Consider the following 24,755-nt stretch of genomic DNA (forward strand, 5'->3'; position numbering starts at 1 on the left):
GTGTTAAAGCTGAAACCCACTAGGAGGCCCCTGCAGGAATTCAGGTAAGAGACGGTGAGACCTGCATGAGGGTGGTAGCGATGCAGGGGTGGGAGAAGTGGTTACATCCTGGACATATGCTGAAGGTAGAACTGATATGTTTTGCTGGTAGGTAAGAAGGATTTCCCTGATGGCTCAGTGGATAAAGAATCCACCTGCAATGCAGGAGACACAGGAAATGTAGGTTCAATCCCTGAGTTGAGAAGATCCTCTGGGGAAGGAAATGGCAACCCACTCTAGTATTCTTACCTGGAGAGTCCCGTGGAGAGAAGGAGTCTGGTGGGCTACAGTCCATGGGGTCACAGAGAGTCAGACACAACTGAGCAACTAAGCATGCCCACAAGGAGGGACGAAGAAGGAATTGAGGCTGAGCCCGAGGTTTGTGGACCGCACCCTGGAATGAGGGGTGGACAAGCCAAAGCTGGAAATCCTCCTGAGAACTGAGCCTCGGCCCCTCTGAGTATCAGCCCAGACACTGGGAAGTGAAAAGCGAATGTGTCAGTCACTCAGTCATGTCTGACTCTGCAACCCCACGGACCATAGCACAACAGGCTTCCTTGTCCTTCACTATCTCCCAGGGTTTGCTCAAACTCTTCTCCATTGAGTAGATGATACCATCCAACCGTCTCATCCTCTGTCATCCCCTTCTCTTCCTGCCTTCAGTCTATCCCAGCATCAGAGTCTTCCCCAGTGAGCTGGCTCTTTGCATCAAGGTGGCCAAAGTTTTGGAGCTTCAGCTTTAGCATCAGTCCTTCCCATGAATATTCAGGGTTGATTTCCTCTAGAATTGATTGGTTTGATCTCCTTGCTGTTCAAGGAACTCTCAAGAGTCTTCTCCAGCACCACAGTTCAAAAGCATCAATTCTTTGGTGCTCTGCCTTCTTTATGGTACCTTCATGAGGTGATTCCAAACAGAACCACATTTTAAAAAATATTAGCATGATGAGGAGACCTGCTGTCTGAGCCCAGCAGTGTCTCTTAGTAAATACACAGTGGGCTGAAATTAAAAATAAAAAACTCTCAGTTTTACGATGGTGACTGTTCAAATTCCCTACATGTCATTGTGTGGGAAGAGGTGCTTTGCTCAACCCCTGCCTACAGAACAAGATCTTGGCTAAAGGTCTTTTAACATCAGGTTTTCTCATTTTATGTGAAACATTCAATATTTGACCTTTGAAAGTGGCTCCCTGGGACTGGTCTCTCTCACATCTTTCTGCTTTGACACATGGAGATTTGACTCCATGTATGTTTTCTGACATTTTCTCGAAGATTTTATGTCCTCTTTTAGGATAGTGAAATTTGCAGTTCTGATGACATTGGTTGCTCTCTGCCTCGGGGTTCTGAATCCGATTGGCATGAAAGATGTCTCCTAGTTAAGCTCGACCGCCTTGCAAACCTTCCAAGCCGTGGGCAGCTCAGTGTCGGAGACTGGAAAATGAGTGTTTTTCCCAACTGTGCTAGTGAAGTCGGGTAGGAATAGCTTGTCCTGCTTACGAGGGACCTTGGGTCTTCACAGACGTCAGTTCACTGGGCCGCGGGGCTGAGGCATGGATTGAGAGGGCTTCGTTTGGGGAAAAGTTAGTGAGGGAGAGGCGTTCTCAGGGGCTCCTGCTCTGTTCCTCATTTCTCCTCTTGGTGTCACTCAGGACCGTCTTTGCCGTCTCTCGGGACGTCGGACGGATGGGTGCCACTTTGTGGAAGAGCTGTGCTCTTCCCTGTGATGTGAACGAGTCCCATCAGGTCTCTGTGGATGCTGCCATCAGGGACAAGGGGAAATGCTTGGCATTTTCTCTCCTGTAAAGGAAACTCATCTTGGCTAACCAGGATTTACATAGCCTGTTAGGAAAATGAAACACTGAAGCACCATCACGGCTATCTGCCTTCATTCTTTGCTCTCTGGAAAAGTGTCTCAAGAAAAACGAAACTCGGGAGATGGAAAGGATGCCACCTCTTCGTCAGGTAAACTCTCTGCAGAGAAGGATCTCATTCTACAGAACGTCGTGGTTCCAAAGGATGAATTCGTCAAAGCTGCATTTCCTCCCCAGTTTTCAAGATCCGAGTGTGACGTTGTCTTGCCGATCCCCATTTTCAGCTGCTAAAAGAAACACACCCTGAAATCATGAAACCTTCTCAGGGAAACGTCAACCCCCTTTTGGGGACAAAGAGCTAACTGTTGGTGGTGACTCTTTAATTAATTTTGTCTTCAACTGCTTTGGAGAAGGGGGGAAGGGGAATGGGTCTGGTGGGAAGGGGCTGACGTTCCAGGTGTAAGAGAATATTTAGTAAGAGTAAAAATAACACCCAGCTGTGAAGACAAACATCTCCAGTTTCAGTCTGAGCCCCGAGCGCTCCATGAATCACTGCTGAGCTCCACCCGCCGCTCAGCCGCGGGCTCTCTGAAGCAGCTTTTCCACTGCCTCTGAGTCAGAAATAAAACAGACCCACAAATTACCCCGGAGCGCTCCAGACAATCTCCTCCTTGTCTGGGGTCCTAAAAATACCTTTTGTGGTGACTACCTCCATTCATGGCGCGTAACCCGATTAGGAGCTCGTTGGGTCGATTAGGACTAAGTCTGTGCTTTTCGAATTCTTAGGAGGAGAATCGCCAGAGGAGGGGGTTGGTTCCGACTCAGGTTTGAGGCTGACTGGGATGAACGCCCAGGCCAGCATCGTTAGGGCCCTCTCGTGGGGTCGGCCTCTTCAGACTCCTGGAGTGGCCCAAGGAGACCTGTGAGGCCCTCCCAGGGAGTTCCCTCATCAAGTGCTTAACATGAAATCACCTCGTGAACCCAGAAGGACACTTGGGAAGACAGTGCCCTTCGGATGAACTGTGGGATGAGCTGAAGACTGCTTTGCCAGTAAACGTTTGCCTGCTCACCCACAGAAGGGTCGGAGGGGGAGTGGACCGTGGGCTTCAAGGGCAGAGTATGGGGGGCTGAGGAGAGGGGCTTCACCCCTCGGACGTGGGCACCATGGAAACAGGGGCACAGCTGTATCCCCAGCACCTGGGACAGTGCCTGGTATAGAGACTTTCTCTATAAATGTTCGTTAAATGGATGAAGGGATAAAGAATATACATACATACACACACACACACACACACACACGTATTATATGTATACACATACATACAAACAATGGAATGTTCTTACTGTTCAGTCATTAAGTCTTGTCCAACTCTCTGCGATGCCATGGACGGCAGCACGCCAGCCTTCCCTGTCCTTCACTATCTCCGGGAGTTTGCTCAAACTCATGTCCGTTGAGTTGGTGATGCTATCTAGCCATCTCATCCTCAGCTGCCACCATCTCCTTTTGCCTTCAATTTTCCCCAGCATCGAGATCTTTTCCAGTAAGTCAGCTCTTTGCATCAGCTGGCCAAAGCATTGGAGCTTCAGCTTCAGCATCAGTCCTTCCAATGAATGTTCAGGGCTGACTTCCTGTAGGGTTGGCTGGTTTGATCTCCTGGCTGTCCAAGGGACTCTCAAGAGTCTTCTCCAGCACCACAGTTTGAAAGCATCAATTCTTTGGCACTCAGCCTTCTTTATGGTCCAACTCTCACAACCATACATGACTATTGGCAAAACCGTAGCTTTAACAATACAGACCTCTGTTGGCAAAGTGAAGGCCCTGGTTTATAATACACTGTCTAGGTTTGTCATAGCTTTTCTTTCAAGGAGTGAGTGTCTTTTAATTTCATGGCTGCAGTCACCATCTATAGTGATTTTGGAACCCATGAAAATAAAATCTGTCATTGTTTCCGCTTTTTCCCCATCTACTGTATATAAAATAGGTAAATAACAAGGACCTACTGTATAATACAAGAAGCTTTACTCAATACTCTGCAATAACCAGTGTGGGAATAGAATCTAAAAAAGAGTGGTTATATGTGTATGTATTACTGATTCACTTTTCTATACTCCTGAAACTAACACAGTATATTGTACATCAACTATACTCCAATAAAAGATTTTTTTTAAATTCGCATTTTAGATGTGAACAAAAGTATTCTACCAGGATGTGGTGGAGAGCAAGCAAGGCAGAGAACAGCCGTCTCCAAGTGCAAGACAAACTCCAGAACAGGAAGCGGGGTGGGCCCTGGAAAACGGGTAGATTTTGAGAAGGTTGACGGGTTTGCCTCCACCCACTGGAAGAAGTTATATCCATTGCCCAACTTCAATTTCGACCTACCACAGGGGCTTTCTCAAGCCTGAGGGGCCTCCACTCAGCGTTATGACGTGAGGGTGGACCCCAGTTTTAATGTGGCTGGTGAGCTTGAGTCTGTGGCTTGGGGCTGCATTCAGGGACCTTCTAGCATAGGTCCCCTCATACTCAGCAAGAAGAACAGCATCTGTGCAGTTTCACTGAGGGCTCTTTCTGTGATGGAATCTGCCCGAGTGTAAGTAGGTTCTGATTCAAGAAAACCAATGTCAGATGCCAAGTTTTATTTTGTGTTTCAAAAAACCAAAGCTCTTAATTTTAATTTCTCAGTACATTCTTACAGGCATGATGTGCGTGCGTGCTAAGTCACTCAGTTGTGTCCTATTCTTTGCGACCCCGTGAGCTGTAGCGCACCAGCCTCCTCTGTCCATGAGGGTCTCCAGGCAAGAATACTGAAGTGGGTTGCCATGCCTTCCTCCGGGGCATCTTCCCAACCCAGGGATCAAACGTGTGTCTCTTATGTTTCCTGCCTTGAGAGGCGGGTCCTTTACCACCAGCACCACCTGGGAAGGCATGAAACCCCTTTTCAAAAAGAAGAGGTTATGTATGGAAACAGCTAAAAAAAAAAAGTTTTTTCTTGAATTGGGTTCCTTTTCATCTTTTTTAGAAAATATTATTTTATTTGTTTATTTATTTGGCTGCATGGAGTCTTCATTTTAACATGCGGGATCTTTAATTGCAGCATACAAACTCTTAGTTGAAGCATATGGGCTCTAGTTCCCTGACTCGGGATGGAACCTGGGCCCCCTGCATTGGGAATGTGGAGGCCCGGCCACTGGGCCCAGAGAAGTCCCTTCCCCGTCCACTTTATTTTAAACAGCAACATTGCCTGCTTCCCGAATGGTCCAGTTTCTGCCCTGGCCCTCAGGTCTGTCTGCTTAGACCCACGATCTGGGTCACAGTCCTTCCCACTCTGCTTTCTGAGCCCAGAAACTTCTCACCTGACTGCCTCACACTCAGGAATGTTCACCTTCCATCTCTGCAGAGCTTGCACCCTGCTGAGCACCTCTAGGAGGTTTGGGGGAGGAACAAATGACATTCCACTGTAAATCGGGAAGGTCAACTTTTTTTTTATGAACCAGACATCACATTTCCTATCTCTGTCCAAATAAGCCTTGCTGTACTTAGTGTCTCCCGGGAGGCTCTGCCTTCATCTGCATGGGGCTGCCCCTGTTCAGCTCTCATCGCCTTCTCCTTGACTGGCTTCAGGATTTTCTTCAGAAAGTACCGACCAGTGATGAAGCTGAGTCTTCTGAGGGTCCATCCCATAATGTGTTATGTCTGGGAAAGAGACCGCTCGTGTGGAGTCAGGGGAGGTCCTATAGCATGGTGGTCAAGTGCTTGGACTCAGGTCCCTAACTGTCTTGAGTTCAAATCCCAGCCCCTCCACTGATGGTAACATGACCTTAGACACAACCTGTACCCCGAGTCTCTGCACATCACCTGTATCGTTGCTGCTGCTTATTGGTGTTTGCCCTTGTGGGTGAGATAAATAGCAACAGCTAACACATACCATTTGTTGTGTGTTAGGTGCCATTTGGAATGTCTCACCCCTGAATTTGCTATAATAAGAATACATAAGAGTTTGGAGCCATCTGTAGCATGAGTAAGCAGTCCAGTACGGGATAGATGAACCAGATAAGATCTATCAATGTTTGTTCGCCCACCATGCATTAGATCAATTTCCCAGAGGCAAATTTGGTTTTAAAACATGTAAGTTAGGACTTCGCTGGTGGTCCAGTGGTTAAGAATCTGCCTGCCGATGCAGGTGACACGGGTTTGATCCCTAGTCTGGGAAAATTCCACATGCTGCTGAACAACTAAGCCCGTACACTGCAAAGATAGAAGCGCTCACTCCAGAGCTTGTGCTCTGCAAGAAGAGAAGCACTGCAGGGAGGAGCCTGCACACCACGTCTGGGGAGCAGCTTCCGCTTGCAGCAAAGACCCAGTGCAGCCATAAATAAATAATAAAAAATTTAAAAATAAAAATAGAAATTAGAAGATTGTGGAAACTGGACTATATGTATATAGCATTCCATCTCTCAAGATCTTGTCATTGTTTAATCATCCATTTCTTATATTTTTGCACTCATTTTCCTGATTCTTTCCAAAACAATGTCAGTAGGTTCATCTGTACCATTTTTCTAGATTCCACATATGTGCACTAGTATACAATATCTGTTTTTCTATTTCTGACTTAAACTTCACCCTGTCTGACAGTCTCTAGGTCCGGCCACGTCTGCAGATGGCACAATTTTGTTCCCGATTAATGCCTGAGCAATAGTCCATTGTGTATTTATACATATGCACCACATCTTCTTTATCTCTTCTTCTGTTGATGGACATTTAGGCTGCTTCCATGTCCTGGCTATTGTAAATAGTGCTACAGTGAACATAGGAGTGCATGTATCTAACTATTACTCCAATAAAAAGGACACAAGTAAATTATAACAAAAACAATGTCAAGAGACAGGAAGTGTGGAGCCCTGGCTGAGGACACACAGTCCCGGGGTTCCTGCACCTGCGGCGGCTGAGAGCTGAGTGCTCCGAGCACCTGCTGTGCATGTGGAGTGTTCTCAGGTCTGCTGGCGGGTGGTGGGAAGGATTCTGCCTGCTGCACCACCCAGGTCTCTGAAGGAGAAGCCACAAGAGAAACTTCTCTCAAGGTTCAGCTCAGGAAAAGCTTCTCTTCTGCTGAATAACTTGGTCCGTGGGTATTTTTTTTGACATCTTGAATGGTCACAGGATATACTTCCTTTTTTGCTTTGGCGAGTAGAAAGTTCAGAGATAAATTGATGTTCTACCTTGAGCAACTATAAATAGTAAGCTTTCTCAATGCGCTGATTTTATCTCTTGATTAATTGCTTTTCTGCCCTTATATAACATTCACTTCCATTCCTTTGATCATTTATGTTATTTTTGTCTTGTGCGCATTTTTGAAATCTACCTCAAGTGGCACATAGTTTGAGGAAGAGCAGGGAAATAAAATATATTAAGAAGCACCGCACATACACATAAATATCACTCTGGAGTTGCAGATGAAAATAATGGAATCTTCTCCTTAGAAAAATGTTAATAGAAGCTAAACGCTTGTTCTTCCAAGTAGCTTCTGAAGCGTCCCTCTTGACTACTCATCAGAACCATATTGTTATTATTCAGTCACTAAGTCATGTCTGACTCTTTGCAACCCCGTGACCTGTAGCACGCCAGGCCTCCCTGTCCATTACCAACTCCCAGAGCTTACCCAAACTCATGTCCATTGAGTCGGTGATGCCATCCAACCATCTTATCCTCTGTTGCCCACTTCTCCTCTTGCCCTCAATCTTTCCCAGCATCAGGGTCTTTTCCAGTGAGTCGGCTCTTTGCATCAAGTGGCCAAAGTATTGGAACTTCAAGAACCCAATCTGGTTTTTCAGCGTGTCTGAGTTTCAGCTTAATTTAAATTGAGTAAACTTTCCAGTTTATTTGATATTCTTTGCTATGTTCTTTCACCATTAATTCATAGTACTAGCATGTTTTGAGAAGTCAGTGCTCATGATCTCAACTCACCTTAATTGAGACTCAGGCCATGTTAGCCAGCCATGTGTTCTTAGTTATCAGAGGACAGGCACCAACATTCCATCTTATTCATCATGAAGGTTGAAGGATCTTTCTACATTATTTCTGTATTTCCTAGAGTAAGCTTCCCTGGTAGCTCAGATGGTAAGGAATCTGCCTGCAATGCAGGAGACCTGGGTTTGATCCCTGGGTCAGGAAGATCCCCTGGAGAAGGGAATGGCAACCCACTCCGGTATTCTTGCCTGGAGAATCCCATGGATGGAGGAGCCTGGTGGGCTACAGTCCATGGGGTTGCAAAGAGTCGGACACGACGGAGTCACTAACACTGTGACTTCCGGAGTGGCCACAGTTATGCACAAGTGACGTGGAAGTCTGTGAGATTGCTATAGAGATGAAACTCCTAAAATTGGCCTCAAGGAAGTTTTAAGGGACTTGGGGGAGTGATACACCCAACTTTTTGCCCCCCAGATGTTGTCCAGTGCCTTCCTGGAACTCTTCAGTCTGAACCTGCCTCCCCCCATCAGGATGACCCCAAGCCAATGTGGGATTTCTCCTGCTGCGAGTGGGGGCAACCAGCTGTCTTCCTGCCTCATGTCTCCTCTCCCTGCTGCTGCGTATTGTTTGGGGTTGTGGTTATAAATAGAACTCAGACCTGAAAATGTGAACTTGAGAGAATGGTTCAGACACAATAATTTTTTTATTGCATTTTATTGTGGTAAGAATAGTTAACATGAGATCCGGCTTTTAAACAGAAAATTTTTTTTTAATATTTTTTAATGTGGCCAATTTCTAAGCCTGCCTTTAGTGCTGTTTCTGTTTTCTGTTTTGGTTTTTTGACCACAAAGCATGTGGGATCTTCGTTCCCTGACCAGGGATTGGACCCTGTATGGGAAGGTGAAGTCTTAACCACTGGATTGCCAGGGATGTCTGTAAACAAATTCTTAAGTGTCCATTACTGTTGAGCAGAGGTACAAGGTTGTACAGCAGGTATCCAGAGCTTTCTCATTCTACTTGACTGCAACGTTATGCTTACTGATTAATAACTCCCCATTTGTTCCCTCCTCTGGCTGCTGGCAGCCAACACTTCACTCTTTTTCTGAATCTGACTTTTAAAAATAGCTTATATAGGGGGAATCATGCAGTATTTGTGTTTCTGTGACTGACTTTTTCCACTTAGTATTAATATAATGTCTTCAAGATTCATCCATGCTGTAATGTATGTCTGATTTCTTTATTTTTAAGGAGAATAGTATTCTGTTGCATGCATGTACCCCATTTTCTTTATCTGTTCATCCATCCATGGACATTTATGTCCATCCTGGCTATTGTGAATAGCACATAGTGAACATGGAAGTGCTCATATCTCTTGGAGATCCTGATTTTAATTCTTTTAATTCTTTTCGATAGATATGCATAAGTGGGATTGTTGGCTCATATGATTGTTCTTTTTAAAAAATGTTTCAAGGAATCACCATACTATTTTCCAATACAGCTGTACCCTTCTGCATTCCCACCAAGAGGATGCAAGGGTGGCAGTTTCTCCGCATCCTCTCCAGCACTTGTTGCTGCCGCTTAATTACTTTAGTCATGTCTGACTCTGTGCGACCCCATAGACGGCAGCCCACCAGGCTCCCCCGTCCCTGGGATTCTCCAGGGAAGAACACTGGAGTGGGTTGCCATTTCCTTCTCCAATGCATGAAAGTGAAAAGTGAAAGTGAAGTCGCTCAGTCGTGTCCAACTCTTTGCGACCCCATGGACTGCAGCCCAGCAGGATCCTCTGTCCATGGGATTTTCCAGGCAAGAGTACTGGAGTGGGGGGCCATAAGTTTTGCTTTTTGTCTTTATCATAGCCATCTTGACAGGTGTGAGGTGATACCTCATTGTGGTTTGACTTGCATAATAGCTTTTCCATGCCCTTGAAAGATAGAGTCTTTGAGAGAAATATCTTGAACCATGCTTATTTGCAATTAAGAAATTCATGCCTCAAATAATAAGACAGAAATTTCATATTCACCAGTTGATTACCCATTTAGAAAGCTTCTAAAAAATGCCTTAAAGCTTTCATAGGGACTGTTAAAGAGCACATAGATGAATATTAAGAATATCATATTTAAAGGGATGCTCTTTGCTTTGTGCGTTTCAGAGCAAGAATGCCCAAATCCTTACCATGTTAGAGTAGAAAACTTGGGATCCTCTGTTTTAGGCTCAGTGCAGATGGAATACTAAGCTGTTTGTGGGAAGTTTCTTCCTGTGTCTTCTAAGAATGCACACTGAAGGTGGAGCTTATTAAGCACAGTAAGCGTGGACAGGTTTCCATGTGGATCTTTTCTTATCACAGCTGGGCAAAGACTGAAAATGCATTTATTGGGAGAATTTTCAGTATACACTTTTCAATTTTCTGAACCACGTTAAGATGTATTTTTCTTAATAAAAAAAAATAACACGTCCCTGAAAAAACGAAATCTTTGGGAATTCCATCTCTCTTTAAAAAAAAAATTATTTAGTTACTATTTGTTTTATTTTTGGCTGTGCTGGGTCTTCACTGCTGTGCAGGCTTTTCTCTCGCTGCGGCCAGTGGGACTGTGCTTCCTAGTGGTTCTCGGGCTTCTTTCTCATTGTGACGCCTTCTCTGTTGCAGAGCATAGCCTCTATGTTGCAGAGCAAGGCTCGAACACTTGTGGCTCCCAGGCTGTAGAGCACGGGCTCAGTAGTTGTGGCACGCGGGTTGAGTTGTTCCGCAGCATATGGGATCTTCCCGACCTAGGGATCAAAGCTGTGTCCCCTGTGTTGGCAGGCAGATTCTCATCCCCTGCACTGCCAGGGAAGCCCCCCTCCCTTTTTAACTTCCGTCTGTTTAGACGTGTTCTGGATGTGTCACGCAGCTGCTGTGCTGGGAATGAAGAGAAGGGGGTCAAGGATGGTGGTCTAGACTGGACACTGTCCATGTACCGCAGCACAGAGCTTAAACCAGAGTAACGTGGGGGCTGGGCCTTCTTGATGCCTTTCTGAAATGAAGATCAGTTTCACCGCTTGAGAGGCTGTCTTCCCAGCCATCTTATTTTTACTGAGGGGGCCATCTGGAAGCGTAGACAGTGAGTAGAAGCTGCCCAGCTTCAAGCCTCGGTTCTGCCTCCTCCTGACTCAGACCCGGAGCAAGCCCCTTCTCTTTTGTGTTCTCAGTCTGCACCTCTGAGAAATGGAGCTGATTCCAGGCTGTCGTGAGGACTGATAACAGTTAAGCTCTCAGAACATGATGACGTGTATACGTGCTACTACTTTGCTATTAAAATTTCCAAGAGAATAGTTAAGGGGAAAAGGCTGAACAATGAGACTAGAACAGCCGAGGCCCCTTTAATCAGTGTTACTTGAACACCCAGCTTGAGTTCTGTATGTCAGTGGCCCTATTGGGGTGACCCTCTTCCCACACTGAGGTTGTAGTTCCCTTAGAGTTATTACAGAAACTATTTGAAATGAACATAAACATGGTCCCCTTCTGTCTTCCTCTGAAGCTAAAACAAAATACAGTGGGAAAAAAAATATTTAAAAAAATGTCCTGAATGTACAGCTTTTGAAAATAGCATGTCATGTTGCTTTTTTTCCCCTAATGTTGAAAGCTGGCTGGAAAAGCTTAATAAAGTGAATTATGTCTTCTGGTTATAAGATGAAGACATAAACTAACCTGGTTGAAGATTATGCCTGTTTTAAATACGTACACATATTTTTATAAAATTCCAATAAAATGCAATTTATTTTTATTTTTTAATGATTTTTATTGTGGTAAAAATCACATAATATAAAGCATACTATTTTAACCGCTTCTAACTGGATAGTTCAGTGGCACTAAGTACAGTCACATTGTTGTCCATCTCACCGTCATTCACTTTCCTAAACTGAAACTCTGTCCCCACTAAACAGTAACTCTCCTTCCCCCTCACCCTGCACCCCTGGCATCCATCATTGTACCTTCTGGCTCTATGGACTTGACTATTTTCAGTGTCTCATATAAGTGGAGTCAAACAGTATTTGTCTGCCCTAATGTGTATTGGTTGGAGAAGGAAATGGCAACCCACTCCAGTGTTCTTGCCTGGAGAATCCCAGGGATGGGGGAGCCTGGTGGGCTGCCATCTATGGGGTCACACAGAGTCGGACACGACTGAAGCGACTTAGCAGCAGCAGCAGCAATGTGTATTGGAATACACAGAACGAAGTTTAATAGCTCATCATATCTCCGGATTTGATGAGGGATCTCTTTTAATGCCATGGGAAAGCTGACGTGATCTGTTCCTAGAGCTTAGTCCTCAGAGATTGAAATTGAACAGTAGGGTTGTAAGAAAATGACAGAGTTCGTCTGAAGGGTCCATAATCCCCAGTGACCCTTCTTCCTGTAATTCTGTACATCTCCTTGGCCTTTCACTTTTTAAATGGCTAACTGCCTTGCTGGAGAAGAAAGAATTTGGTAGTGCCTGGTATACAGCAAGTACTCAATAAAAAAATGCTCTAAATGAGGAGTGAATGACTGCATCTGAACAGCACTTATCCTAGAGTGACAGTCATCACCTACGTAGCATCTAAAGTCTTTTTTCCTAAAGAACCAAACTCCTTTAACTCTCTTCCCTAGTAACTTCTCTCCTTGAGACGAATAGACCAAAACACACACTCTCTACTCAACGGATGGAATTTTCCAAGGGGATAGGAAACTTAAGTCTCAAGTGAAGACATTCAGTGTTTTGATATTAGGATGGGTCTTTTAGAGATAAATGTTGGAAGCCAGGAAAAATAGCATCAAGAGGAAATAATGCATGTGTAGGCAGCGTCGGAAATATAGAGGGTTCACACCATGGGAACTCTGACCGCTATTATTTTTGAATTTCCTTCATGTTAGTACAGCTGTGCGGATGCCATGAAGCAGGGTTATGTATTTCCCGGCCCACGGTACGGGCTCAGTCCGGGCGATCCCAGCTATGACCTCCATCCACAGATATACCTGCTCCATCCTCATTGTTAGCCCTGAGCTCCCTCCATCAGCACCTGTACAAAGGATGCTGAGAATGAATCTGTAGTTTCAAAGTTCCCAGATGCTGAATGAACTCTTTCCAGGGCCTATGGTCCATCCTTCCTGTCCACTCCCCAGCCGCAACTCTTGGGTCCAGAATGACTTTCTCCATTGCATCTCAGTCCTGCCCCACCCAGAGAGTGCCTTTCTGCTTTGATAGCTCCTTAGGCTTGAAGGCCGCATCCATGCCAGGCCTCTAGTTCCAAGATTCTGCAGACTGGCTGCAGAGTTCCAGCTGACATGGTATGGAGACAAAGGAAGACCCACTGGGGTGGAGCCCACAACCATCAGGGCCTCAGACATTGGGATGGAAGTCTAAAATCCAGTAGATTGTATAGATTGCCAAGAGTACAAAAAACCCTGTGTTGGGTAACGCTCATGAGGACATTTTCAGAAATCTGCCTAGATGACATAACTCAACTCTCAGGATCCTTCAGCTACAGGGATCTTGTGTTAGTGATCTCTGACTTAACCATCTAAGAAGGCATTGACACGTTCTTCTGTTTCCTGGTTAAACCAGAGTTTTCTGTTTGGAGTTTACCTGTTACATATGAGAATGATGGAGGGCGGAAGGAGAAGAGGGTGACAGAGGATAAAAAGGTTGAATGGCATCACCGATTCAATGGACACGAACTTGGGCAAACTCCGGGAAGTGGTGAGGGATAGGGAAGCCTGGCATTCTTCAGTCCATAGGGTCACAGAGAGTTGGACAGGACTTGACAACTGAACAGTAGCGATCTCATCACATCCAGTCACTTTTAGATCTTACATTAAGAAACATGTATTCTTTTTTTCTTCTCTTTTTCCAGAAAGGTTAGTTTGTCTTTATCCAAGGGTCCATGGCTGCCTTTACTAACAGCAACCCTCTGAGCTGTTCCCCAATGCCAAGCAGCTGACCCCTGGCACACAGCTGGCTTCACTCCCTGATCCCAGTCCTCCAAGGCTGCTGGGGTCCCCTGTCCTGCTGCTTCCTGCAGGGCCATTCCTTCTCCCCTTTCTGCCCTTCCTGCCCACACCTAAGCCAGGAGCACTGCTGCTACGTCACTTCAGTCGTGTCCAGCTCTGTGTGACCCCATAGACAGCCTCCCACCAGGCTCCCCCATCCCTGGGATTCTCCAGGCAAGAACACTGGAGTGGGTTGCCATTTCCTTCTCCAATGCATGAAAGTGAAAAGTGAAAGTGAAGTTGCTCAGTCGTGTCTGACTCTTAGTGACCTCATGGACTGCAGCCCACCAGGCTCCTCCATCCATGGGATTTTCCAGGCAAGAGTGCTGGAGTGGGGTGCCATTGCCTTCTGCAAGCCAGGAGCACTGGCAGCCTTCAAATTCCATGTCTAACAATCGGCTGCAGGGATTTGAAATTGAACACAAAGGTTTCCTTCTGAGGTTTGAAGAGGCATGTCACTCTAGAATAAACCTGGCCGAGTGTCACCTCTCACCGTCTGTGTGCGTGGCCTGTTTTCAGGGAGAACAAGTACCCGTCCAGTGTTCCTGTGCATGTTTCCGATCAGCTGGCACAGATGGGGCTTTTACACGACAGCTGCAGAAGGAGCTGGCTGGAGGGATAGGAACCAGGGGCTTTTACCCGACAGCTGCAGAAGGAGCTGGCTGGAGGGATAGGAACCAGACACATGGGGCTTTTACCCGACAGCTGCAGAAGGAGCTGGCTGGAGGGATAGGAACCAGGTGGCAGCACTGGTTCCCACATGCCTGTGCTCTGCTTCCAGCGAGCCTGGGCACTGTCTTAGTCTCATAGGCCACCTGTCGCAAGATGCCATGGGCCAGGGGTCTTAAATAACAGGACTTTTTTTCTCATGGTTCTCAAGATTGAAGTCCAAGATCAAGGTGCTGGGGAGGGGGGTGGTTGGTGTCGGGTGAGACCTCTGTCCTTGACTGGAAGATGGCTACCGTCTCACTGTAAACTCAGTGGCAGACAGAGAGAAAGAGAGGAGTCTGGTCTCTTCCTCTTCTTAAAAGGGCACTAATCCCATCATAAGGGCCTCAGCCTCATGACCTCATGTGAACTTTTTTCTCTCCCAAAGGTCCTGCCTCCACATGCCTTCATGCTGGGACTGGGGCTTCAATATGTGAATCTGGAGGAGGCACGGTCATTCAGCACATCACAGATGACTGCGTTTGTCTTTTCAGTCTCCTCCTCCAACCCATTCCTTCCCCTCCACCTTGCCCATCCTGGCTCCTCTCTGTGCACCATGGAAAGGCAGGGAGGCAGGTTCTGGGGGACCACAGTAATGGAAGGCTGTGTCTTCTTCTCCTCCAGGAATTCCCCTGATGAGTGCAGCATGGCCAAAGGTGGGAAGATGGTGGGCAGCCCGGACACCGTCGGGATGAACTACAGCAGCTACATGGAGGAGAAGCACATGCCACCCCCAAACATGACCACCAACGAGCGCCGCGTCATCGTCCCTGCAGGTCAGAGGCTTGGTCAGTGGCCCGGGCCTTCCTCGGGCTCCGCTCAGCTCTCTCTTCCTGCCCTTGGCATTGGTCACCCTCAGCTGCCTGCAGTAACGGTTGTGGATGGACCAGCAGATACTGGTCCACCGTGGTGAAGTGCTCACCACTATGTGTGCACACGCGTGTGTGCGCACGCGCGTGTGTGTGTGTGCATGCATGCGTGTGTGTGTGCGCATGTGTGTGAGAGAGAATCCATGCCGAGTGACCTTTCCAAGGAGGACTTGCCTTTTCTCTGAGCTGATTTGGTGTTAAATATCCTTCCTTTTATGAAGTGCTACTTATAATAGAAGGTAGGATTTACATTTTTTTCTTACCTGGCATAATTAAAAATTGGGAGGCCTGTATTGTTGGTTGTCAAAACTTGAAATTCCAGCCCTCACAGGCTTATGAAAGAGACTCTGAGAGCCTGAGTCATTCTTTTCCAGAAGTAATTCTAAACATAATCCAAAACAGTAACTCTGGATTTGAGAACCATGCCAGGGATTTTTTTATTTAGCAAAACTAAAAGTAATCGGAAGGATGCCTTAAAACTCCTCAGAGGAAGTGTGCTACATAAAACCAAAAATACCCACCACAACAATAGCAATGGTGACCACCGGTGGGTCCTGACTGAGGTATTCAGTGAGCAGTGCACATACACTGAATTTTTGGTGTCATGAACTCTCAAGCAATACGTAGCGTGGTTCGTCACGAGTGCCCTGATGAGGACAGTGATGCTCGGAGAGGTCGGCCTGCAGTTAGTAAGAGGCAAGTGAGAACTTCCCAGGTGTCACACTTGTAAAGAACCCCACATGCCAGTGCAGGAGATGTGAGTTCAGTCCCTGGGGTGGGAAGATCCCCTGGAGAAGGAAATGGCAGCCCCCTCCAGTGTTCTTGCCTGGAAATTCCCCTGGATAGAAGAGACTGGCGGGCTCCATGGGGTGGCACAGAGTTGGATACATCCTAGCAACTAAGCATGAGTTAGAACTCAGACAAGTCACCCTGAATCCTTCATTCTCAAGCTCCTTTCTGTAGCCCCTGGGGGCTCCCTCCATCACCCCCTGTGGCCATCTGGGCCCCTCACCCTCTGCTTCTGGGACTGAACTTGCTGTCGCTTTAGCCTGAAACCCTTGGTTCCAGGGAGTTCTGTCGTTCATCCGGGTTCTCTAGCCACCCTGTCCAGAGGTGCCCCTCAGCTCCTCCACCCAGTGACCCTAACCCCTGCCCGCCTGCCTTTCTTTTGTTGCTTTTATTCCCCTCTGTCACTGCAGTGGGCTTTTATGTGAAAGTCCTCTTCTCATCTTCCTCCCTCAGTCGAGTGTAAGACCCACAAAGGCCCTGCCTCCATGGCCAAGTCCAGTGCCTGATGTCCCTTAGGTTCTCCGTGAATGTTAACTGAGGGAAGAATGGACGAAAGGGTGCCTGACCCCCAGGTGGTCCTGCCCAGGACTCTGCTTATTGCTGGAGTCATAAGAGTTGAGAATGGGTGAAACCGGTGCAGACTTAATTCTCCCTTGCCCCGGAGGTGGTGTGTGCATGCTCAGTCACTTTAGTCATGTCTGACTCTTTGTGACCCTGTGGACTGTAGCCCGTCAGGCTCCTCTGTCCATGGGGTTCTCCAGGCAGGAATAACTGGAGTGGGTTGTCATGCCCTCCTCCAGGGGATCTTGCCCACCCAGGGATTGAACCGAGTCTCCTGTGTCCCCTGCATTGCAGGTGTTGTTTACCACTGGGCCACCAGGGAAGCCCTGTGTCTCTGGTAGGGTGACCTGAATCTCGACATCTATAGGATATTAGTCCTTCCATGATCTTGTATTTACCGGGTTGCTTCAGCTCTCCATCATTCTGGACCACTGAGTGGGAAGTACTAACAGGGCCCCAGGGACCCCCTTGTGCTACAAGCATCGCTCTCCTGCTCCATATAGTGCAGCAGTTGTACAATTTCCCTCCAGAGTTAAGACCAGTCCTTCTAGCTGATAATTCTCCTCTGGCAGCTGGGTCAGGGGCCAGAAGAGGTCAAGGGGACCGTCTCCACTGCCAGTTTGAAAGTGAAAGTGTTAGTCACTTAGTCGTGTTGGATTCTTTGTGACCCCCAAGGACTGTAGCCTGTCAGGCTCTTCTGTCCATGGGATTTCTCTAGGCAAGAACACTGGAGTGGGTTGCCATTTCCTTCTCCAGCGGATCTTCCTGACCCAGGGATCGAATCCACGTGTCATGTCTTCTGCCTTGGCAGGTGGGTTCTTTACCATTAATGCCACCTGGGAGTTCACCTCTGTGAGGTTTGAGGACAAATGAGATCAAATCCCGTCCATGGCACGCTTCCCATCCCCAGGCCTTAGTCTGCACCAGACCGCCTCCAGCGGACTTCTGTTTCCACCACCTTCCAAGCAAGAAAGTTCAGAGTGCAAAACACCCGGTTTGGGCTCACGGACTGGGCTTCTCTTCAGAATGGTCACTGCGCAGCTTTCAGGAAACTTTAGGAAGCTAGTTGGAAGCAGTGAGGTATGAAGGGCTCATCCATCCCTGCTCCTGAAGCACACATAAGGCTTTTACAGGGGACAGTAGAGTGAGTCTTGCGTGTGCCTTATGGGAAGGACAAAGCTGCTTTTGATGTTTCCGGAAAGGAAGTGGACGTTTATGCCGAAGGCATGCGTTTGGTTTGGTCATGGCAACTAAGCTACACTCCTGAGAACCATCACTTCTTGTTGTGACTTAGAACCGGAGGCATTTCCGGTTGAGTGGGAAAAAAGTATGGAAAGGCGAATGTCCAAGGGGCGCGTCCTGGACGCGTGGTACCTAAAGGGGTTGGGAGCAGATGTGTGCCTGAGGAGGGCGGGTTGGGCAGGTGTGCTGTTGGCTTGGACACTGGCTGGGGCGGAACGGGATGAGACGAAATCCAGAGGACGTCTGCCCAAGCCCGTCTCACACTTTGCCTTTCTCCTTGAGAATGGGATCTCCTCAGTTTACATGAAACAGAGCCTTTAGTTCTCTAAGATGAGAGACTCGCTCTTAGGAGGGGCTTACATTGAAGGCACTTATCTGAGATCCACATGGAATCACAGACCCGGGAGCTAAGCCTGGTGCCGTGACATCCTTCCGTCTGACGGGGCCCCATTTCTGTCACGCCAGCAGCAGGCTTTGATGTTGTCAGTATCATTTCTAGTAGGACCAGAGTAGCTTCCTATGTCAAATCTTGTTTAGAAAACAAGAGAGCCATTTTCATGGGAAAGAGGCAAAGAAGCAATTTAAACAAGTCAGGACATCCACCCTTTGTGATTTGTGCAGTTGTTGTTTAGTCGCTAAGTCGTGTCCACCTCCCTGTGACCACGCTTTGTGATTTGTGCAGTTGTTTAGTTGCTAAGTCCAGCTGTTTGCAGCCCTGTGGACCGTGGCCTGCCAGGCTTCCCTGTCCTTCACTATCTCCTGGAGTTTGCTCATATTTATATCCATTGAGTCAGTGATGCTATTTATCTCATCCTCTGTCGTCCCCTTCTCCTCCTGCCTTCAATCTTTCCCAGAATCAGGGTCTTTTCTAGTGAGTCGGCTCTTTGCATCAGGTGGCCGGAGTACTGGAGCTTCAGCTTCAGCATTAGTCCTTCCAATGAGTATTCAGAGTTGATTTCCTTTAGGATGGACTGGTTTGTTCTCCTTGCAGTCCAAGTGACTCTCAAGAGTCTTCTCCAGCTCCACAGTTCAAAAACATCAGTCCTTCGGTGCTCAGCCTTCTTTATGGTCCATCTCTCACATCCATACCTGACTACTGGACAAGCCATAGCCTTGACTGGATGGACCTTTGCTGGCTAAGTGCTGTCTCTGTGTAGTGCTGTCTTGGTGCTCATTAACTGCCAGCCATTCGGCTGGAAGCCTGGTTGCACAGATTGGCTCATATCAAGCTTTTGTGTAAAGGCTGTTTCATCCCCTGAAGAAAGCCCTCTTTCAGCTGTCCCCTCCTTTGGTTGCTTCACGCCAAGGCGAGGACAGTTATTCAGTTAATCGGGTTTGTAAGAGAGCTCACTGCGGCTGCTTTTGCAAGTTGTGAGTCTTGCAGTTATTGGTCAAGCCTCAGGTATGTGTGCTCACACGCAGACACACAGATGAACACACAGACACACAGCTGTATTGCACAATCCAGAAAATCCCCCAGTGTAAAGACAGCAGGACCTGGGCATGGCTGGATCGCTGCCCCCTCCATGCCTTTGGCCCCAGCTCTGCGATCCAGGCCCCTTGCTAGGACACCTTTTGGGTGTAGAGAGCTCTGCATACTTAGGTAGAATTCTCCAAACCTGGTTATGACCGGTTCATGTAGTTCCTACTATTTAAGCACGTTCATTGGCACTTCTACATGCAAATCAGAAAGACAGCCCCACCCCCCAAATCCATTATTTATTCCTAAGCACTTGCACTATCAACCAGCTACATACTGACATTCATGTCCTAGACCTGAAAATGGTCCTGAGAAACACTGACCAAGAGGATAGGTGCGAAGACAGAAGACACAGAAAAAGACACGGTCTTCTGGACTCCTGGCCTGGATTCCTCACTTCTAGACGTCCCTGGTTTTGAGACTCACTGTCTCTAACTCAGGCTTCCCAGCTGGCTCTGGTGGTGAAGATCCCACCTGCCAATGCAGGTTAGATGTAAGAGACCTGGGTTCCATCCCTGGGTCGGGAAGATCCCTTGGAGGAGGGCATGGAAACCCACTCTAGTATTCTTGTCTGGAGAATCCCAAGGACAGAGTAGCCTGGCAGGCTGCATCTGTAAGGTTGCACAGAGTCGGACACGACTGAAGCAACTCAGGACACATGTGCATGCACATGTGTGCATGTGTGCATGCACACACACACACACACACACACACATGTCTAACTCAGCTTTATAAAAACTCATCAGATATCCCTAATGAATAAAAATACTTTCACTGAATATATTTACACTCCTTCTTTCAGAATGGATTTAAGAAAGATCACACAAATATAAGTAAAAACAAAAAGACAGAATTTGTTTTCAAAGTAAATGGATAGAGAACATGGGCTAAAGTAAGAACTTAACAGGCAGTGAAACCAGGGGTGAGGTTTGTATGTCGATGTATATATTTGGAGAAGGAACTGGCAACCCACTCCAGTATTCTTGACTGGAGAATCCCATGGGCAGAGGAGCCTGGGGGCTTTAGTGCATGGGGTTGCAAAGAGTCAGACACGATTGAAGCGACTTAGCACATATGTATATATTAACGCAAACTTTATATCCTGCACAGTTGCAAACAGTTTGGGTCCAAGGTGTCAGCAGGCTGTGTGAAGGCGATGCCTTAATCAATACATGCCCCAGTGTCGCCAGGATTAAAAGAAAACATGTGGGAAAGATGGCCCAGCTCTTAATTTTGAGTCTAGAGAAAAATGTGTCTCTTTGTTTGTCATCGGAAGGTAACAGGGAAGTCACATGAAAGCACTCAGCCAGTAAGGCCACCAGATACCCTTGGAAGCCCTGACTTCCACCTGTTGTCCTGGAAACGCCACTGGCTATGCTTCTCCTTCTCAAGGTGTAGAGATTAGACAATACATCACATGTGCTCTGTCTACCATCTGTATATAACTGTCATGTATCATCTATCTTTCCATCTGTCTGTCTACAAATCTGTTGTCTATCTACCTCTCATTTATCACCTATCATCTGTATCTATCTTTCCAGCTCCGTATTTATCTACCTACCTGCCTCTCATTTATCTATCATCTCTCCCTCTGTCATCGGTATCTATCTTTCCATCTGTCTATCCATCATCTGTCTACCTATTATCTGTCTTATTTGGTGTGAATAGCTGTATATCTAGGTCTGCATCTCACAGGGTTGGGCTGTTTCTTATGTTCATGGTTGCAGGTCAAAGTATCATTCAGTGGTGTCACTCTTAACAAGATGAGCCCCAGACAGGGGACCCAGTTCAATGGCTCTTGTTGGCTCAGCTTAATTTGGAGGTTGACTGGGAGATGTTTCTCCAAGTATGATCAGAACCACCTGCATCAGGGTCATCTGGGAGACTTAGGATGTAAAAGTGCCCACCTCCAAATTTTCTGAATCCAGGTATGGAGTGGAGGATTCTACATTGTTAGCACATTTTTGGGGGTGATTTTCATGCATTATAGGGTTTGAGGAGTTCTAGACTATATAGAAGATACTAAATAAATTTTCAGCTTCCCAGGTAGTGTAGTGGTAAAGAATCCACCTGCCAATGCAAGAGACACAGGTTCAATCCCTGGTTTGGAGAGATCCCCTGGAATATGAAATGGCAGTCCACTCCAGTACTCTTCCCTGGAGAATTCCATGGACAGAGGAGCCTGGTGGGCTACAGTTCATGGGGTCGCAAAGAGTTGGACGTGACTGAGTAAGTGAGCACGTATACACACAAATAATTTTGCTTTAATACACTTTCATTTTTTTTTAAATAAAGACATCATTTGGGAAAGGGAGTTGGCAAAAGAAAGAATTGTCCTAAAGCTTTTCCCTTCAGATGTGTTTTGGGAGTGGTGGTTGGCCCGTGTCATTGGTTGACATGATAAATTCTGTAAAGGTCTTGGGTGAAGGCGTTCACTGGGAAATCCAGGGCCACTCAAGGCACAGAGTGCGATGTGAGAGCTGAGGAAGAAGCCCCGCAGCCCTGTTCGTTGGTGACAGCCCCGAGCTCCATTCAGACCAGTCAGATCAAGTGCGGTACTTGCCTGCGCTTTACTGTGTTCCCATCGACAGCTCGGGGACAGCCCGTGAATCTTGGCTCCTGGGTGTTTCCGGTTCTGCTGCACTGAGGCTGTGACCACAGATGGATGTTCAAAAACAATGGGTTCTCTCGCACAGTGGAACTAGTGTGTTCTGGGGAACATAGGTTCTGTGCTGTCTGATGAAGCCTCAGCATCAGGATACTGTCCTTCCGTGTGCCGAGTGGCCTCCCGCGGTCACGGTTTAGGTTTTGACAGTGTCCTTGGCGACGTGCTAAGCAAGAGGGCTGGCAAAGAGGAAGGCATGGTCTTTACCCACTTTTCTTCAAAGTTGCAAAATGCAACAGAACCTCTGGTTTCAGCAGCTTACATCATTTTGAGAAGATTTCCTCCTTTTTTTGTTGTTTTTAGTCCCCAAAATGGGTGCTGAAGCCTGGGCTTTTCAAACACTTCTGTTTTCATTGTCTAAATATTCACCTTGAGCACAAATGCTCATGGGGGTCAGAAGTCTCCGAGGGAAATAGTTGCCACATTGGTCTTTGTTTCCCCTGTTTGCTTTTTAAATTTCATTTTTAATTGGAGTATAATTGCATAACATTACTGTGTCAGCTTCTGCTCTACAACAGTATGAATCAGCTGTATGTATACATATATTCCCCTCCCTCCTGAGCCTCCCCACCACCCCACCCCACCCCATCCCACACCTGTAGGTCATCACAGAGCACCGAGCTGAGTTATTCACCTTTTAACAAAGTTCGCTCTCTGTACTCATTCATTTATTCATTCACTGAGCACTTGGAATATTCCAGTCACCAAGAATAAAAGCTCTTAGGAGATTTAAAACCCCCAGTCCCTGGTCCCCAGACACACGTGGCTGGAGCTTCTCCCATCGTGTCGTGCTCAGGCCCTCCTTGCCGGGTGACTTCTACTCAGCGTGTGAGGTATCCACCGAGTACTTGTTACTGTTGTACTAGTCACAGAGGAAATGACCGAAGCCTGTGAGAAGCAGATAAGACCCGGCCGCGTGAGGTTAAGTCATTCGTGGAGGGGAGAGCATGATTAAGAGCTCAGATGAGTGATTCAGACACGTGTTTCCAAATAGCTGGGGAACAAGATGACCGTAAGCATGACCGTGAGGAACAGCTTCCTTTGTCCCCTCGTGATGCGCTTTCCGAAGCCCCGCCACCTCCACCGTTTCCCTCCGCCCTAGCCCTTCCCCCAGTCGTATCTTTCTACTCCTGTGCTGCGTTGTCATCTGTGTCCTCTCCCAGGCGGTTCCCTCCAATGGAATGTCCTCCTGCTCCCCTGCTAACAAGTCCTTCTCGCTTTCCAAGGCACCTTTGAAACCCACCCTCTCTAAGAAACCACCCTGGATCTTCAGGCACCTTCATTGCTTCTCTGATGACATCTTAGCAATCCCTACATCACACTTTATGTGTTTTTGTATTATAGTCTATAATGCATGTGTATACTAGATATAGTGTTTAATTCCATGAAGGATTTGACATGCCTTGCAGACCAAACTACTGATCATCACGTGAGCCAAACTACTGATCAGTTAGAAACTGGGGACCGATACTAAGGCAGTCGGGCTTCTCAGGTGGCTCAGTTTGATAGAGAATCCACCTGCCAATGCAGAAGACTTGGGTTCAGTCCCTGGGTCAGGAAGATCTCCTGGAGGAGGAAGGAAATGGTGACCTACTCCAGTATTTTGGCCTGGAGAATCCCACGACAGAGGAGCCTGGCAGGCTACAGTCCATGGAGTTGCAAAAGAGCTGGGCAAGACTTTGCAACTCAACAGCCACAGCTAAGGCAATTATGAATATTAATGGAAAACCAAGGTCACATGAAGGAACAATGTAGCTCTTTTGGCCACAAGTTTGGCCAAGATGCTGTGGCTTAGTTTCTAGAATAGCACTGAGCTTCCTGGTGGCCAACAAAAAAGATACATAGGGGAAATAATATCTTTTATCAGAAATAAATTTCACAGGGAAGGGAATGTTTTTCCTGGTGCAGAATCCTAAAAGCAGAATCTCTGGACATTGTATTTGGGCTTAACTCAGACATGGGAGAAGGCAATGGCACCCCACTCCAGTACTCTCGCCTGGAAAATCCCATGGATGGAGGAGCCTGGAAGGCTGCAGTCCATGGAGTCGCTGAGGGTCGGACACGACTGAGCGACTTCACTTTCACTTTTCACTTTCATGCATTGGAGAAGGAAATGGCAACCCGCTCCAGTGTTCTTGCCTGGAGAATCCCAGGGACGGGGCATCCTGGTGGGCTGCCGTCTATAGGGTCACACAGAGTCGGACACGACTGAAGTGACTCAGCAGCAGCAACTCAGACATGAGCACCTTCCTTGTGACATCCTCTATGGACAGGGGGAGTTATGTTAGCAAACAGCTCAGTGCAGACAGAAGGCATATGCCAGTGTGAGTCTTTGCTGGTCTGGTTTCTTAGAAAGTCAGGATTTTGATTTCTCAAAGTGGCAGAAAGTTCCTATGGCTTGCACAAGACCTTTTCTGAAGATGACATCTCCAAGCTCAGGTTGAAAGTAGATGAACAACAAGCAATGGAAGAAAATACTCTCCAAGTCCAAATGGCCAACGTTTTATTACAGTGTACTCAGCCATGAAATTAAAAGATGCTTCCTCCTTGGAAGAAAATCTGTGACAAACCTAGGCAGTGTATTAAAAAGCAGAGACATCACTTTGCCAACAAAGGTCTGTATAGTCA

At 47.1% G+C, this 24,755-nt stretch overlaps 1 protein-coding gene across 10 annotated transcripts in view; it reads left to right on the plus strand.

The window, feature by feature from the left end:
- The window catches only part of ERG (ETS transcription factor ERG), a 315,894-nt gene that overhangs the window by 249,277 nt on the left and 41,862 nt on the right, over window positions 1–24,755 (plus strand). For all 10 annotated transcript variants that reach the window (XM_086402063.1, XM_086402647.1, XM_086401984.1 and 7 more), the window contains one exon: window positions 15,146–15,297. In XM_086402063.1, the coding sequence (XP_086258189.1) occupies window positions 15,146–15,297 (152 nt within the window). The remainder of the gene's footprint in view (window positions 1–15,145; window positions 15,298–24,755) is intronic.

Source organism: Bos grunniens, chromosome 1 (assembly GCF_055505025.1).
Source record: "Bos grunniens cultivar Pamir isolate PY7600 chromosome 1, Bosgru_T2T1.0, whole genome shotgun sequence".
In the NCBI taxonomy this organism is placed as follows: domain Eukaryota; kingdom Metazoa; phylum Chordata; class Mammalia; order Artiodactyla; family Bovidae; genus Bos; species Bos grunniens.